Source organism: Carassius gibelio, chromosome B17 (assembly GCF_023724105.1).
Source record: "Carassius gibelio isolate Cgi1373 ecotype wild population from Czech Republic chromosome B17, carGib1.2-hapl.c, whole genome shotgun sequence".
Classification (NCBI taxonomy): Eukaryota; Metazoa; Chordata; class Actinopteri; order Cypriniformes; family Cyprinidae; genus Carassius; species Carassius gibelio.
Window position 1 is genome coordinate 16,252,908 of NC_068412.1, and position 18,674 is coordinate 16,271,581.

Sequence of the window (18,674 nt, forward strand, 5' to 3'; positions counted from 1 at the left end):
TAATGCAAATATATTTGAATCTGTAAATAGTATAGATGTTGTATACTAAAGAATGGTTCTTTTATACATAAGAAAAGGTGTGGAATTCTGGATAATCTGAGATTATCTGGATTTAGATTTGGCAAGTATAGTGGCAAAACAGTGATTCTCATTTCTCATTTCACAAGAACCGGATGTGCTCAGACATGCAAAAGATTGAAAGGTATTTGGCTATTTCCTTGCATGCTAAGAGGGAGGAAGTAAACCTCAGGGTCTCAGGTCTACATGCCTCAATTAAACAGATCTGAGAACCAATACACAGTTTGAAAATATGCCAAGGGTCCACTTCTAATAAATGAGGTACTAAATAAATGTTTAATTAAATTAAAACATTATATCAGCCAAATTCTTTCTCTGAAAAAATTAAGTGTATCTCTATAGCACTTTTCGTTTCAAAGCATCTTAGCAGAAAATCATGATGTTGATCTTAATGCCTTTTTTTTGCATTTAACAGATTAAAGCTAGGCGATATTTACATTTTGCAACCAAATAAAAAAGTAGACAGTTAAGGTCTGCTAGTATATCACTTTACGTTAGTGTACTGTATGTTTGCTATTAAAGCTGGATATAACGTATATACAATTAAATATATAGCTCTGGGCGACAATACATCCATTTTTGCGAATATATAAAGGTGACAGCGAAATGCAACCTTTTTGAACACTGTGTTGGTCACGAATCTTTAGTAGAGTCCGGCTGAGAACAAAGGATTTTGAATAATATAATTCACGTCAGGTCATCTCTGAGTATAGTCAGTGTCGCCATAACTCAGTAAAACTATTATCAAAGAGTTCAAGAGCTTCAAGGATACATTTCATAAGGCCACTCAATGCCTGCCCGCATCTATCCGCTACAATAGAATGCAAATCAAATCATACCCTTGCTTTGCTTTTGAAGCGGCTGCTCTTTTATCATCTACTCCATATCCGTTCTGAATCCTATGGTTTCTGTGATGTTGCCTTATTGCACAAGCATCTAAAACTACAAAGAGAGACGCACTTTGTCTACAATATGTTGGATCTGTATGGGAGGAATGAATTACAGAGCTCAGTGAAGCCAAGATTGCATGGTGATTTTGAGACCTGTTTTATAAGGTGCCGGTTGCATAAAAGGTTAAGACTAGTCTTAAAAGTTAGTCAGCTAATTCTTTTCTTTAAGACTGGTCATATATATATATATATGTATATTCAGTTACATAAAAGCATAGTCTAAGTTGAATGCAAAAATAAGACTGATTACCCTTTGGCTATAACTGCTAGCTGGTCAAACTTGTATTTAAAACACTGACTTAACATAGAGTTTATGCAACTGGCCCCAGGGTTGAACAGATAATGTTTTTTTTTTGTTTTTTTTACTTATTTGCATATACACACATCACCTAAACACTGCATCAATCACACATATAGGAGGCGCTAGATTAAAGTACAATGCACTGCTGGAAAAAAAAAATGTCTCTCATAATCCCAAAACATAAATCCTATTTTAAACTAGACCAGGCTGGGAGACCAGATAAAACCAGCAGACCATTATATATATATATATATATATATATATATATATATATATATATATATATATATATATATATATATATATATATATATATATATATATATATATATATATATATATATATATAATTTGTTAATATTTATAATTATATGTCGATACAAGCATCAAGTGCACTTGCTTTTTTCATTTGCTTAGAATGCAAATGAAGGTGATTTAGTCAAAAGTCTTGGAATGTTTTTCCTCTCACAATGGCCTTACTGCAAACTATGTTAATTCATTACATAGCCTACCATTTCTCCCAGCTAAGTTGTAGGCCTACATTTTTCTAGACTACTTAAAATTCCTGTTGGTCAACAAGAAATAGCCTAATAATGGAACATAACAATGTAAATAATAACATTATGTTAAATTATTGTTTCTTGTTGACCAGCATTAATTCACGATTGTTGTATGTTCAATAATTTCTAAGAAAATATCCAGTTGTAACAGTGAAATACATGTAGCCTACACTACAATTTATGGGGAGAAATGGGATCTAATGGGTTAAAATAGTTTCCCACACTTTACTAACACCAGAAAGAGGACTGAGACGAACGAAGACCATAAAGAGTTAACTAAGTTGTTCAAAACACTTTAAATGTGCTGGGTGGGAGTCAGCAAACAGAGAAAACTGATTCGGTCTCTGGACACTGAAATGCCTCTGAACAAGTTTCATGAACCCCTCCCAGCAAACCGAGACAGGCGCAGTGCGCGCGGACACTAGCGCCGCACACCATTGGCTGAGAGCTCGGCTTTACCTGGAGGAAGGTGTGCCAAGCAGACAAGGATGAACTTTTCTTTACTCTGATCCACTTCAGGGATTTGAATTCATGCTCCTAAGATCATGGAGCCCGTAACGTACTGGAGCAACGAGAGAGTCGCCGAGTGGCTCAAAGGTAACAGGCTGTGTTTATGTTTGTGTGTCAGTGATTTTTGCGACCGACAGGTGACTATATGTCAATCGTTAGAGAGATACAGCAGAATTAAACAGGAACACCACAAATCCCTAAGGAAAGGGAAGGTGTAGTGGAATGAGGAAGCGCTTTTAGTTTTTTGATAAACTCTCGCGCGAAATTGACTCACAGCTGGTGAATACAAAAGCGATTTAACTTAACAAACTGCATTCTATTGATATGTCTTGCCTCATATGCAGAGCGATAAAATATGCTGCTGTCATTCACTGCGCGAGTCTAGACTGGCCCACATCGCTCGCTATATGCGCATGTCTCTGTTTCTCTCGCTCATATCTGATGATCCATGTTTGGTGGTTTGATTTTAACACTCGTCCAGTGTTATTTGTTTTATATACCTACTTTACAATAGTGTTTGTGTCGCTTTGTAGGCTATTTAAACTGTAGTTACATTAGTACTGTAGTATTGCATAATAATACTAGTGGTTATTTTGTGTGTTGCTTTTGAATTATGTATAAGCCTATGTTTTACAGTACTTTTGTACTGGTATACAATATAACTATAATTTCATATAACTATAATAATGTTTAATATTTATTCTGTATAGTACTTCTGTTATTTTCAAACTTTATATTATATTTATGTTTTTACTTTATATTTCTATTATGTTATCATCTTTACAGTGGCTTGATACGGCAAAGTAGGAGAATAGTTGTCTTTTTAGTCTGGTGAATATTTATCTTTTGATTTGTCTACTAAAAGCCTTGACTACTGAAAGTTTTGAATGATATTGCCCCCAAAAAGATATAGTTCATTGAACACATGATGTTATGAAAATGTTGTCAACAGTGGGGCATGTTGATACAATTCATCATGCCATTAAACAGGAGTTTCAGCAAATTTTAAATGGTTTTGAAATACAAAACAATTAAACTGCATGTTTAATACTACTGTATATACACTATTGAAAAAATATTGTCATTTAAGTTAATTTTGTAATTCAGCAGTTTCACACAGTTGGACAAAACAAAGGAATTCCACAGTTCTTTCATAATATCAAAGCATAAAATATTTTTTTTTGTTATAAAATGCATTATATTCACTATTGACAGTAGAGTTTTCCCTCAGTAAAGTCCTAATTTGCTGCATAAGATATAGTAAGATATATGGTTTACATATGTTAATGTAGAATAATGGATTAATATAAATACTAGAAACTAATAAGCAGCCTATATATAGTAAAATGCATGTTAATAAGCAGCTAATTAATAGTGAATAGTGTTCCAAAAACAAATATTAACTTGAATTTTCCTAGCCTTTGTGTTAGTTATTTATAACACTTTATATAAAAGCATAATGAACTCATAATGAAAATATTAGAATGTGCACTTTATTAATGTAGACTAATTATGTTTGTATTTTTGCTATGATACTGTTAAAGCCTTGAACCTACTGTATTAGAAATAGCATAGAGCCCCTTATCTCACTTGTTTGTTTGTCTAAGTGTTTATACAATGTTGTCTTGTGATCATTTAGGTTCTCAGTGTATGAGACCTCTAAAGACTTAATAAAAACATCAAAGCAAAATGTGGTAAAAAAGCTTTTATATTCCCTGCAATTAATTTATATGGTTTAATTAAACCAACTAAAAAGATTGTGCATGTCTTATGAATCTAGAATAGAAAAAAAGTCTCCGAAAGTTGTGGATAGTTGCGTAAAAATCTTACACAAAGGAATTTTCTTCAGGGCACGAAATCTTTGTGTTTTATCAGCTCAGAGAAATAAGCTTAAATCCTCAGTGTTCACTGCTTGAGTGACACACTATACAGTAGTTTACAGTAAGTATGTGCTGACGAGATCCATCTAGCACCTTCAACTGTATTTTTTACCTTGTTCATACCAAAATCAACAACAGAAACATGTCACATAGAGGTTCTGAAGTTCTTTCCTAAAGTAAACACACAGCAGGTATGTGTTTTAACATGACTTTCAACAACAGCTGGCAGCACAACTTCAGTGTGCATGACCCAGATGGCTCCTGGGCACCTTTTTCATGCTGGGCCACTCATTTCCTTCCATTATAATGGATTTTTTTTTTTTTTGTGTATGTGTGGATTGATCAGTGTTGTATTTCAGATCCTCATATAGCTGTTTCCTTTCATTCATTATGTGTTGGTGTCTCTCACCTTATTCTAACCACCTACTGACATAATTTTTTCTTTCTGTATTTTACTTGGGTCAAAGATAATTATTATTTTTTTTTAAATGCACCACAACTGTTTTGTGCTTTAATATATTGTAAAATATAAGTTATTCCTGTGTTGGCAAAGCTGAATTTTCAGGAGCCATTATAGTCTTCAGGGTCATATAAATTATTATAATATGTTGAATTTGTGTACAAACACTTTCTTATTTTTATAGGTATTAAAAAACAGCTGTGGTGCTTATTATGTTTATAATATGTGTATAATAACTATACAATTAATATTCTTATATTAATATATAATATTAATAATATAATAATATAATATTGTATGAATATAAAGTTTAAAAAAGCAGTATTATTAAGTTTTTAATGGTAGTGTGTATATATATTAATATTGATATTATCATCATAATATTTTTGTAATAATATTTATATTATGACATTTTCCATTATTTTCCATTAACATCTGGTATTTCGATGAACTTTAATTCTGATGGTAATTCAAACTGTTCATGAACATCACAATTTCTCTGTGCTGTTTACTCTTATTTAACTTTGTGTCATATATCTGTGCATTTTTCAGGTCTGGATGCTCCTCTACAGCAGTACTCGTTCTCCGCATGGCATCTCTCTGGCTCAGATCTGCTGAATCTTTCCTCTACCAGACTGGAGAAACTTGGAGTGCATAAAATCGGACATCAGGAGCTTATACTAGAGGCTGTGGAAAAACTCTGTGCTTTGGTAGGACCCTTGAGTTTGTAATGTGTGTGTATGTGTTTGTGCCTTAATCTTTGAGAGGACAATTATATAAAATGCTCCCAAGTAGAATAAATAATTCCAAGTAATACCAAGGGGCGTGCTCAGTGCTAAGTTTAGCCTATTTATTATTACCATCTATTTAAATCAACACTTCTGAATGGAGTGTTATAAAGAGGATAAGGTTTGTATTTGAGTGTGTGATTTGTGAATTCGGGGGTGTATTTGTATGTTAATAATCTTTCTGTTATTTCATAACCTGATATTAAGTATATCTGTATGAGTTTTTGTTAGTGCCTGTCTGCTACCCGTATTAGAGCCTCTGTAATAGAGGTGAGGAATGCTGTAAGACTTAAATCATTATTTACAGCCTAATAGCATTAGTCTGTGACTGTACTGCTCTGTATACCATCTCTCTCTGTCTGTGAGTTTTATTACATCTGTGAGAGTTGCTCACCCTGCTGACTTAAGCTTTATTGTCAGAGGCCTGTAACACTAGCAAAACTCCAGATAAATCTCAGGGAACATTCTTCCACAAGTGTCTGACATATTTTTTGAAACCGTTTCCACTTCCATGCTTGTCTTCAGTCATCTTAGCTGTATAATATCATAGAGTTATAGTGTGCATTTATGTGCGGTTTAAAGAAATAAACAGTACAGTCATTTCACTTCATTTTCAGCTCATAAATGTGCTGATTGTTGGCTGGTAGACTGAAGCTTCCCCTGAGCTGACACTGGATGTGCTCCATGTGCTGTAAATGTTTTGCCCGCTGGGAGGATTAATGTGGACCTGTTGGTGCCAGGACTCCCTGTGTGTTTCGTAACAGCACATTCAGGCTTAACTGCTCCTGCTTTACTAGAGAGAATACCTTTTTATTATTTTTTTTTAGCAAACCTAAAACTTTCAAGGCATGGACCAAAGGCAGATCAGGATTTGGTGGGTTATGAGGACAGTAGTTATGCTGAGGTTGAAAGTATGTTTGTAGGATAGGAAAAATTGCCATGACATTTCAGAGTAGGATGAAAGGTAAGTGAAAAAGGGAGGTATAAATATTGCACATTTATCTTTTAAATGTAGGTTATTTGTCTTTTAGGTTATTTAGGACACAGAAGTCATCATAGTTGGGTAAACGTTTTCTGAGTTCGTAATTGTTACCAACAGCTAAATAAATAAACAAAATTCCGTGATAGCAACAGCATTTCTATGACTTTTCAAAAGAGGAAAAATATCAAGAGATTGATTATGTCAGTCGAAAGAGAAAAAGATAGTATAAAACAAAGTATAGTGTTATAAATGTACATGCAGTAAAAAAAAAAAAATAATAATAATAATAATATATATATATATATATATATATATATATATATATATATATATATATATATAAACTAGATGCAATGTTAATAGCTGTGGAAATTTTTAGAGTGCCTTGTAAAATTAAAAGTAGATCAACTTTTAAATACACATTTCTGGCACCTAACATTGTTTCTTGTGTTTGCATAGACATACAGTGTTGGGGGTGACAATCTGCGCAGTTTGACAGAGAAACTGCGTGCAGTGGCTCACACTCTGCAGATGAGCATACAGGGGCGCTGGCGTGTCAATACCAGTGATGGACAGAGCGCCACCGAGCTGTCACAACAGGTCCTGCAGGCGTTGGTGGACGTGATCACAGCATCCAATGGACTTGTGTCTTTGCTTAATAGGTGAGAATCACACAGCCTGAGCCACAGAGTGATGTTTACCTGTGTGTTAACATACAGACAGTGATTTTGCACATCAAGTAGTGTTGTGAAGTGTCATTCTTTCTCAGTCATATTGTGTATGTCTTTCATAATAGGTATCAATTTGCACAGCAGACTGGACACACAGCAAATGAGAAAGTTGCCACTCTGTGTAAAAATCTGGACATTACAGTGCATAAGGTGAGCCTTCTTGTAACAATGCTTTAAAGGAGATTCAGTTTAAATATTGTCATTGTTTGCGTTGTTACAGAGTATTTAAGTTGCTCTTTTCCATAAAATGTAAAAATGCAATAACTTTGTGTGAGTAATGGACTGAAATAGAAAAGGATCATGACATGAGAAATCAATTTGCCTTTTGACATATGAGAATTCTTTAGTTTATGCCATAAAAAATCCTTTCTTGAAAAATGTTTCTTGCCTCGCATCAAAAGTAAATAGAGCCCATTATAATCATTCATAATTTTTGTGCAGTACAGTACAATACAGTACACAGATGTCCGTTTAATTTGTGACATAGTCCATGCGTTTGAGCTCTAGGTTACTACAGTCAAAACGATGAAACTCTCTTCAAGAGCGCACAGTACTGAGGTTTATAACTGTTCAAAGAAAAGACTCATTAAACTAACACACAGATTTAATACACTACGTATAAATATCTCTACCCTTTGTACTAGTGACGTCTGGTTCACAAATGAATCGTTCGATTTAACCGGATCTTCTTAGTGAACCAGTTGAACCAGTTCACCAAATCGGACTGAATCATTTGAAACGGTTCGTGTCTCCTGTAAGCATTAATCCAATATCCCGGAGTAATTCATTTACTCAAACAGCACACTGACTGAACTGCTGTGACGAGAGAACTGAAGATGAGCCGCATGTGTGTTTTACTCACTTTTCTATGTGGACTCAAAGGGGTGTGCAGACTGCACACTGTGACTCTGTGTTGTTTCAAACTCATCATTCTTCACACGGGATGTGCATCAGCGCTCTGTGATGCTCTGTACTGGCACCTTTAGTATTATAATACTTATCTGCGCAATCAAAGATAATTAATAGTCTTTCTTGTTCTGTCCTATCTATCATATGTTGCTGCCTTTATTAATGTACTATACATTTAAAAGAAAGGTATTATATATTTCTATATAAATGTATATACTTGTTTTTTCATGAATGTATTTTACAACAATACAAAGAGCAATGTGTAACATTTTACCAGATTTTAGACTTATTCACTTTTATTTGTAAATAAAATCTTTCACTAGATTTTATAAAATTATTGTGCACCGGTGATTTTTCTAGAATCTAGACTACCGTTTGCTGCTGAATTATCCAGTAACCTAGTTTATAATAGTATTTATGTCATAGATTATTATTATATTTTTTTCATTCAAGTTGTCTATGTGTAGTAGATTGTGTTTAACACACAAAAGAGTGATGATCAGGTCAACACAAAAGTATAGAAATTCTACATTGATTAAAAAAAACTGTGCTCGTATCGGATCGAATCAGTTCTGAAAAAATGGTATCGTTGCATCCCGACTTCATATACATGTTCCTCTGCCAAAACTGTATCATTACAAGTGAACCTCAAGAAACATATTATTTAGAAAAATCCTTGTCATGACCCCTTTAAGTCATTTTTCAATGGAAATATCTGCCATATCTCACAGTAGACGGAACATGTTTTTATGAGTCTATAGTGACTGAAGTGATCAAGGTTAAATAGAGGTTCTGGTGATTTCTTTAATCTGTCTATGATGCCTATATTTTTTTAATTGCTTTGTTTGTTTGTTCTTCGCCTGATACAGTCACACTATAATGCTGACAAACACATGGTTTTCATTACACTTATTCACTGGACTCAAGAGGGCTAAGGCTGTCCGAGGAAGAGAGAGAGAGAGGGGGTGGGGAGAGGGTGAGAGGGCGGGGGCGGGCATTAAAAGTCAGACTATGAGAACTGAAAGACACTTTGGTTGTGTGTTATTCACCTGTGGTGAGCAGACAGGAGAGAAGGTCACATGGTATTCACATCATCAGAAGAATCATCTGGACCTGGAACATTAGGGTTTGTTTTTCTATTCATTGATAATTTTACACTTCAATAAGTTTTGATTGTTTATTTTCTGTCTGTACCATTCAACCAATAATTTGACATACTTCATTCTCTCACAAGTTTAACAGTCATCCTTTACTTGGGTGCAAACTAACACCCACAAACACATGCACACACATACTAATGATAAAACAGGATGACATACAGTGTTGTTGGAAATCAGATAGCATCTGTTTCAAGATTGGGGGCTGCGTTATCATTCGAAAGGCATCTGAACCATTTGCTTAATGTTTCTTGCAGATTTCATGTTGGCGTTAAAAGTTTCAATGGCTTTTTGGTGCTGTTTGTGTACTCATAGAGGGAAATAACAAGAAAATGGTTTGATCGTTGATTATGTGACTCAGATGTCCACTCTGAGACCAATCGCCATTGCTGAAGAGGGGAAGGAAAGTGTGGAAATGAGAAAGAAAGCTTAAGTGTTTCTGTGCATGTATGGAGAAACAATGTGCAATGTGCACACTAAGAATGCTGACACTTGATGCTATCAGCTTCTTTCTGTCGGCTGTCACACACACACACACACAAAAACACAGAGTAAATCACTAGAGACTTGTTCTCTCTTTCTGTTTTGTCACCGAGTTCACTTTCCTAAAGCTGATGGCATCTTTTCCAGTTTAAAAGCATTGTTTGTATACTTCCTGTTTACGCTACAAACAGTATTGTGTGTGTATCATGAGTGCAAATGCTTTCTTGTGCAACAATCAGAAACTTTATCATGTACGAACGGCAACAGTAAGAGAAGAGTTAATGTACAAACTGAAAAGCTGTTCTGGATCACCAATCCTTACATAATCATTCCTGCATACAATGGGGTCCAGAAGTCTAAGACCACCAGTGAAAATACTAATGTTAAACATTTCTGTTCAAAAGTCTGGTGTAAATATTTTGTTACATTAATACGTTTTTGGTCACTTTTAAAAATGTAATGAATCCTTGCTCAAAAAAAAGAAAAAGAAGTCAGAACCCTCAACTCAGTTTAGTCCAAAGATTTCTGGGAATAAAGAGTTAATTCTTCTTACATTTGAATACGTTTCTGACATTTGAAGCCATGAAGGTAAGTGTTAGGGGACAGGTGGGCCTCTGATCCTTATAGAAACCACGTCACCTGAAGTCAAAGGTCATCATGTCAAGCAAACCTCTGGTGATACTAGTGTGTCATACACGAATGACTGTGTCTTGCTCACTGGTGGTGTTGAGGTTTTAATGAACAGATTGTGTCCAGGGTTAACCCAGATATGAAGGGGAAACTCTTTTTTTTATCAGAGATATAATTGCACCTGTTAGTGTTTTGGTGTGTTTGTAGGTATTGGCAGCTCTGCCCGGGGAGTGTGGAATAATTAGCAGTCAGCCGATGACTATATCGAGAAAGAGAGAGAAGAGTAATGAACTTTAAAAGAAGGAGAGGTGAGGGAGTGAAAGATAGATTAATTAAAAGAGAGATAAGAGGCAGAGAGTGAGAGAGGGTGCAAAAGGAAATTCATACACACACACACACAGTACTGGAATACATCAGTAGATTAAGCAGAAAAGGTCACGTCGATCAGACAGAGGTACTGTATGTGCTTGTTTTATCTGAGTATATTTGTCCCTTAATGTGTACATGTCTGAAGCTGCTTCATAATTGTTTAATAGTTGCTGGGAGTAAATGGTTATTTAATTTAATTTTGGAAATCATTTCTTCTGTATAGTGACTAAACCCAGTTCAGAGTTTACTTTAGTTTACTCACTATGTGGTTAATGTTAGATGATATATAAAGACCTCATAGAGGTTTTAAAACTAGTAATGCTCAGTTTACAATATTAGACTCGATGTGTATAATTATTTTTGCTAGGAAATTCAGTCTAGAAGGTAGTACAAAATAAGATGCACCATAAATAAACATACAAAAAATGCCTTATTGACAATGTAAAAATTTCTGTGAGGGTTAGGGGATTTAAATATCATCAGCTCTCTATAAAAACAATATAAGTCAAAGGAAAGTTCCCACCATGATAGGAAAACAAGCATGTGTGTTGTTTATGCCTTTGATAAAGTGTAAATGGATCCATGCAGGATGTGAGGCAGATCTTTTTTTAGTATCTTCAGGTCTACTGGTCTGTGACCCCTTAACAGTGCACTTGATTTAGCTGTTTGTCTCTGACTAGAGACAGAACATTGATATACTTTGGTTTGCTCCGTTTTTGTCATTGTATGCAGCTGCAAATGCAGTTATTTGGAATGCCAATAAGCTACAGACAAAGAGAGGGAGAAAAAGATAGAGGATGGAAAGAGAAGATCTGACCTGTGTTTTATAACTGAGGAAAGCTCTCTTTCTTTCTGCAGTGTTGAAAACAGAGTTAATGATCATTATCAGTGTGAAATGAGGAGCTTTGTTGGGGACCTGAGGATAACAAGGTAAAAGCTTTTGAGTTGAATGAAGCTCCATTGTATGAGGACATCAGCCTCAGTAGAACTAAAGGATGAGGAAAACAGCAGGACTGGAGAGAAAGTGAATATCAGTTGTCGTTCTCTTCAGTTTATTTTTTCTTCAGTAATACATTTAGTTATGCATTTGCTCATAAGTCGTAACATAAAGAGGGGATAAAGAACCCTGGTGCAAATCAATGCAATATCAAAAGACAAAATATTCTCTAATTCTTAACTCATTCAAAGTAGCAATGAAACAGAAGTAGCTAAATATATTTTTATTTTTTGTATTGTAGTATATATCCGATAAATATTGTGAATTTTGATTTCATGTAAACATTAAATATTTTTATTAAAATTTCCATTACCCCCCCCCCCCCCATTTTTGGTGCTGATTTTTGCTAAATTAACATGTAATTAAATAATTAATTTAAAATATAATTAAAATGATGGCATATATTAACTGTTGGGGACAAAACTACACTGTTGTTTGTAGGTCAAAGAATAATTGAATTAAAAAAATGATTAAATACACAAATATGCAAATAGTAGCAGACTTGATTAACAAAAATAACAGGTGATCCTACAAAAATATATGTAGTTTCTGATTCAAATTAGCTTAGTTTTTTTTCTGGATGTGATTATGATGAGATTTATTGTTGTACATCTGTGAGATGGCTCTCAATCAGCAGTAAGGACTGACCTGGGCTTGAACTATACCATGATGACCTATAAAAATACTCTCTGCCAATTTTCTTTGATAGGGTGTGAATATACAGTAGAAGATATCACACTAAATCACACTGAAGACATAAGCAGTGTGTGACCTGTTTGACCTTCCACATCATTCCCTCCTGTCATTTCATTCACTTTTACGCTTACACCTGTTTCCATGCCAACAACACATCTTAGTTCCAAGCACCTGCTCAGAAGCACAACCATATGCTTATCAAATCACCTCAAACAATGCAGATAATTGCTCTCGTTTAAAGTGCAATCCCAGCAGTCACTGCTGTGTTGAATCGGAGATGCTCTGTCAGATCTCATTGTCTTACTCAAAACTGGATGACCCTGTACTGCAAAGCAATTCATAAGTAGCATGGGTATATTGGTAGCAACAGCCAACAATACATGAGTCAAAATTATATATATATAAAAAAAAAATCATTTAGATACTAAATAAAGATTAATGTTCCATTAATATGTTTTGTAAATTTGCTACCATAAATATATAAAAACTTAATTTTTTATTAGTAATATGCATTACTAAGGACTTGTAACTGTAACTACCCTACTGTAAAGGTGATTTTCTCAATAATTAGATTTTTTTGCACCCTCAGATTCAATAGTTGCATCATATCCAAATATTGTTCTATCTTAACAAACCATACATCAATGGAAAGCTTAATTATTCAGCTTTCATATAATGTATAAATCTCAATTTCAAAAAATTGACCCTTATGACTGGTTTTGTGGTCCAGGGTATGTATGTAACAAAATACATATTTATAAAATACATGCTGTTTAATATACATAATTGAATCTTAAGCTTAACTTGACAAGCAATAGTATGAAAAGTAGTTACAGTAACAGTACTGATGGTTTACTTCTTACTTTGTTAGGTTTTAATAGACTACTGGAAATGAATGCATTCAAATAAAACTCTTTGTGAGCCTAAATGTTTGTGTGTGTGTTGATTTCTCATGAGGGGAAGTGTCACACCTGTTTAAATTAACGAGAAGTGAGCCATCAGTGTCACACACACACATACCTCCTAAACACAAAATTCTTCAGCTGCGCGTCATGTTATATCCTCTCTCTTGCATACCTGAGTTCGGTAAGTACATGCTTTCATGCCTCAGATGGACTAACACTGAATCCGTTTAGCCAATACAAACAGATCTGAGCTTGGATATGAGCCCTTATTTGTGCTGAATTTCATGGCTGAGTGAGTTGTGTATAGGCTGAAGTGAATCTGTTGGTGGTCTGGGATTCAGTGTTTATCTTTAGGGATGTTACATAAGATCTGGCTCATCAGTAAATCTGGTTCAAATGCTTTTTCTCTTGCCACCGATCCTCAGCAGCCACCCTAATCCTTTAATTAGACTATGATCTACATGTTCTGTACAGTCATCAGTATGAGTGTGCGCTTGTGTGTATGTAATCTTGTGCTTAGCTCTTGTACGGGTTGCTGGCTGTATGTTAGCGGTGCTGTTTGAGGAAGTGTTTCATTGAGAGGTGTGAAGGAGCTGAATCAGCCCTGGAGTGAGTGGGTTAGGTGAACTCCCCTCATGTGTGTTTGTTGATCTCTGAATACTGGATTCAAATCTTCAGTGGGTGGAAACACTTGCATTTTTAGGAAATGTTCTCATTTCTCTCTCTCTCTCTCTGTCTCTCTTCCCTGTAGGAAACCGCTGTGTTTGAAAAGGAGAAGGACATTATATCTATTGTAAGAGAACATGGGCCTTCTGTCTCACTCTTACTTTCTACATATCTTTTAATTTTTTAATTATATTAACATACTCATATGTTATTATTATACTGTATTATATTATAATACTGTATTATATTTTCAAGCCTTACACATATAGCAGTTATGAAGTTCATATGAATATATTAATACATTTCAGTGACAGAAATTACACACAGTTACAGACTTTCTGTGGTAGGCCTAACTGATATACTGTCATTTACCACAGAAAGTAATTTTCACTTGTAAAAATAGTTTAGTGTAATGAATAAGGTTTTAAGTAAATGTGCAACTTATATTTTTGTTACATTACTTTATTTAATATTAAAAGTGTGGCATTTAAACTTTTAATTTGAAGTTTTCTGAATCATCCTTTCATCATTTTTGACAGCAGTGTATACTTTAACATTATCCCAGGACAATACTTTATAGACTTCCAGTACTGTACTTGCTGTAAATGTGAATTTTACATGTAGTTAAAGATGTATTTTTTGATAGAGCTGAACTTGTATTGATCCTGGGACATTCTTTTAATATTGTATTATGGTATTCATATTATTTATATAATATTTTGTAAATGTATTATATTTACACTTACATTTGCTGTTCAGAAGTTTGAGGTCAGACTTTTTAAAATGTTTTTGAGAAAAAAAATATATGTTCACCAAGGGAGTGGTGATACATTTTGTTCAGGATTCTTTCACGAATGCAAAAAAAAAAAAAAAAAAAAAAAGGTTTTACTTGAAATATAAATATTTTTTAACATTATAAATGTCACTGTTGATCAGTTTTCTTCCAAATAACATCTTACCGACACCAAACGTGTTGCCTACAGAATCCTCTATTATTCCAATAATATATGTGATTATATTCATTACTTCAGAAGAAATAACAAATCTTTTTTTTTTCTTTCTGTCTCTTTCTCTAGTGTCGTCAGCTGGTAGCAGTGTGTGATGAGATTTTGACCATTACTCCGTTGCCTCTTCTTACCCATACTGCCCAGCTGGAGAGTGTTGACCTGCTCCCAGCTTCAGCAGGAGATCAAGTGGTAATGCATCTTATCATTTAGAACTTGATTTCTTTACAGTAATTCATTCTTTTACTATTTCATCCTCTCTCCTTGTTGTCCAATTATGTTTCCTATTTTTTGTTTGGCTTTCAGCAGCACAGCAGCACAAATTAGCTTTGAAACAATTTTCAGTCAGATATTTCACAATTAATTTCAAGGAATAGGAAAGTAATGCATTGAATTAAACATGAGACTTCTAAGTAGAAGGACTGAAATATTATTTTCTTGTAAAACATACTCTATTGATCTTGGATTATTTTTAAATTTGAAAAATCATTTTTGCAATGTCTAAGGTTCATGTAATTTTCAGTATTCAGTATTTATTTGGATACTTTGCTGATGTTAAAGGGGTCAAATGATGTTGCTAAAAAGAACATTATTTTGTGTATCTTGTGTAATGAAATTTGTATATGTGGGTTAAGGTTAAAAAAACACATTATTTTCCACATAATGTACATTATTGTTTCTCCTCTGTGCCATGCCTTCTGAAAAGTGTTGATTTTTACAAAACTCATCGTTCTGAAAAGCGAGGTGTGCTCTTATTGGCCAGCTATCCAGTGCGTTGTGATTGGCCAAATGTTTGAAGCATGTGATTGAAAGTTACACGCCTCAACATATACTGTTATGGCATGTCCCGGTCAGAACACCGGCATGACTGGGGATGGGTACCGAAACCCAGTATCAAAATGGCCCCGGGGCTAAATTATGAAAGACCGTAGTATCAGTAAGATCTGATGGTATCGGTTCTGCTTTTGGTACTGGAGGGGAAAAAATGTACGTACTATGTATTTTTGCTTAATAATGTTATCGTGCACATTTTATCTGTCAGTCACACACACCACATTGAACGCGGCGCACACACAGACATAACAGTATGAAAACTCCTGCTTAATAATACAGAGTGACAATGGCGAAGAGATTTGCTTAATAATGGTATCGTGCACATTTTATCTTACCAAACATTTCTATTTTGCGATAGATGTTTTGTTCTGCAAGTTCTGCAAGATCTTCAATCGGCAAGATCACTCATGCGTGCCGCGGAGGCTGACTGTCAGTCACACACTCCACAACGAGCGCGGCATAAGGGGCCATTCACATATTGTGTCTTTTGCGCACTCAAGTTCATTATTTCAAATGTAGGCGCGCGGTAGGCAAGAGCTTGTTACACTCCAAAGAGAAAGGTGAAAATTTTAATCGCATCATATGACCCCTTTAAATTCACACTATAGTTTTGCGAATGATAAAGAACTAATCATGCTTAGAAGTACAGATGGAGTTTCAACATTATCTTTCTCCCTCTCTGTCTCTTTTATCTCCTTCTTTAAACAGAGCTCAAATAATTTTTACTCAGACAGTCCTTTTACTTTGTATTGTATTCAGCTAATATGTTGCTAAGGGTGAAGCTATTTAAAGAGAGTTTAATTATGTAAAGCTCTTCCTTTCTGTACCTTAGACGCAAACACATGGCAGCTCCACAAAAGAGAAGTTCTTATGTAAGGTGTCTGTGGACTGATAAAATGTTCAATTAAAAATTATATGATTGGTTTAAATTTGACCTGTTTTTTTTTTCTAAGAACTGTCATGCTCTGAAGGCTTGTGCTCATGCTCTTTTTTTTGTGGGGGGGGGGGGGGGGCATATTTGAAATGAATTTGGGCCTTTATATTTTGTCTCTTCAAATTAGACCCAAAACACACAATGCAACATAAATGATTACATTGGCAATCATTCACAAACCATACAAGGAAATCCAATAGCAGGGTTTTACACTCTTCAGTACACTGTCGTTTATTGACAAAGGAATGTCTGTCAAAATATAAAAATACTTGTCAAGTGAGACCTGCCTCTCCTGTTTTCTGGAGAGAGGTTGTTGGAAAACTAATTAGGTTTGTATTTGGCATGCTTGGGAGAAACAAAGATTCAGAGAATATAATAATTGATTATTATTGGTGGATTCAGTTAGCCTGAGGTTGTACTGTATACTGGTTCATTGTCTCTTAAGCAGGAGGTCTCTGTGCTAACAGCACATTTCCAGCACAATCAATACTATTTAGATCCAACTTGGGCTGACATCTGACACTGCAGTCGTTTCATTGACCAGTGCCGGTCTGAACATGCTCCCTCAGTTCTCCTTTTGAATTTCTTGTTAGAATCCTGGAAGGAGTGCTGAACATTATAGGAAACCAGCAGGGTTCATGGACCAATTACCAGCTCTGATTCTCATCTTGCGCACAGGAGCCAATGTCAAATCCATTGAATTCTAGTTTAGCTGAGGCTTAAGATTTTCTTGGCTTTATATGCACATTATTTCTTTCACATTGGGAATTGAGATCACCACCACAGGATCCAAACTCATTTTGTCACTGAAACAGCAGCAGAAGTAGGACAGGTTGATGGAACCCCAGCGCTTCAATATATTTTACCAAGATTGAAAAGCTTCATTTTGTTTTTCTAATGTATTTATTTAGGGAGGGAAATTTTGTGTTTCTGGCATAAACAGATGTAAATCATTCCCTAAATTGTCTGCTGGGAGATATGACAGAGTGTGTTTGCAGTGAATTCACACGTAAATGAATTGGCTCACAACCGAGTGGGCGAAAGGTTAACTTCCTCCTAGGGAAAAGGTTGGCTAGGTTCTGGACTCGCTTAAAACAAGAGTCGTGGGTTTAAATTGCATTTTTTTGCTAATTTTTCTTTTCTATTATGAGAATGAGATAAAAATGATGCTTCCACGTAAACTGCTTTCTTTAGGGTCAGAAACAGAGGAAGACTCTGCGGAAGAGAGTTGTGATGTCATATCCTTTAGTTTCATCTAAAAAACTGCACTTTCCAGTCTTCTTAAGTGTCACATGATCCTTCAGAAATCAATATAATGCTGATTTGGTGCTCAAAAACATTTAATGCAACATTCCAATGTTGAAACTCAATGTTGCTGCATAATATTTTTATCGAAGGATTATTTCATTCAAAAGAACCATGTTTACTTTACTTTAAAACATTTTTTTACTAGCAAGTTTTATTGTCACTTTTGACCAATATAATATATTTTTGCAGAATAAAACTACTGTTTCAATATTTTTAAATATTTTTGACCGTGAAGTTTTGAATGGTAGTGTATAATAATCATTAAATCTTAAAGATGTTGATTTTGCATTCAAAATCCACTTGGTTCAAAAAGGGGGCACATTCCTGTTTGTTTCCGGTTCCTTCTAAGCCATTACAATCATTACTTTGGAATTTTTGGTAGAAGTGTTTTTGGTGCTCTTTTACTCAGTAGTGTGTCTTAGAACACTGTGTTTTACATAACTATATATCCTGTCTTACAGTATCCTACAGAGATCTTTGAGAAGATTTTAGCTGAAGATGAAGTCCTTCAGGTCAACGGACAGATAGTGGTAAGTGAAAAC

General features: G+C 34.8%; 1 protein-coding gene across 3 annotated transcripts in view; it reads left to right on the forward strand.

Moving 5' to 3' along the window:
- Positions 1-2,273: 2,273 nt before the first annotated feature.
- The window catches only part of cnksr1 (connector enhancer of kinase suppressor of Ras 1), a 29,397-nt gene continuing 12,996 nt past the window's right edge, over positions 2,274-18,674 (forward strand). For 2 of the 3 annotated variants that reach the window (XM_052581265.1, XM_052581266.1), the window contains exons 1-7: positions 2,274-2,486; positions 5,292-5,449; positions 6,969-7,171; positions 7,306-7,390; positions 14,138-14,179; positions 15,129-15,248; positions 18,594-18,662. In XM_052581265.1, the coding sequence (XP_052437225.1) occupies positions 2,435-2,486; positions 5,292-5,449; positions 6,969-7,171; positions 7,306-7,390; positions 14,138-14,179; positions 15,129-15,248; positions 18,594-18,662 (729 nt within the window). In that variant the 5' untranslated portion in view covers positions 2,274-2,434. The remainder of the gene's footprint in view (positions 2,487-5,291; positions 5,450-6,968; positions 7,172-7,305; positions 7,391-14,137; positions 14,180-15,128; positions 15,249-18,593; positions 18,663-18,674) is intronic. The other variant, XM_052581268.1, reaches the window with a different exon arrangement.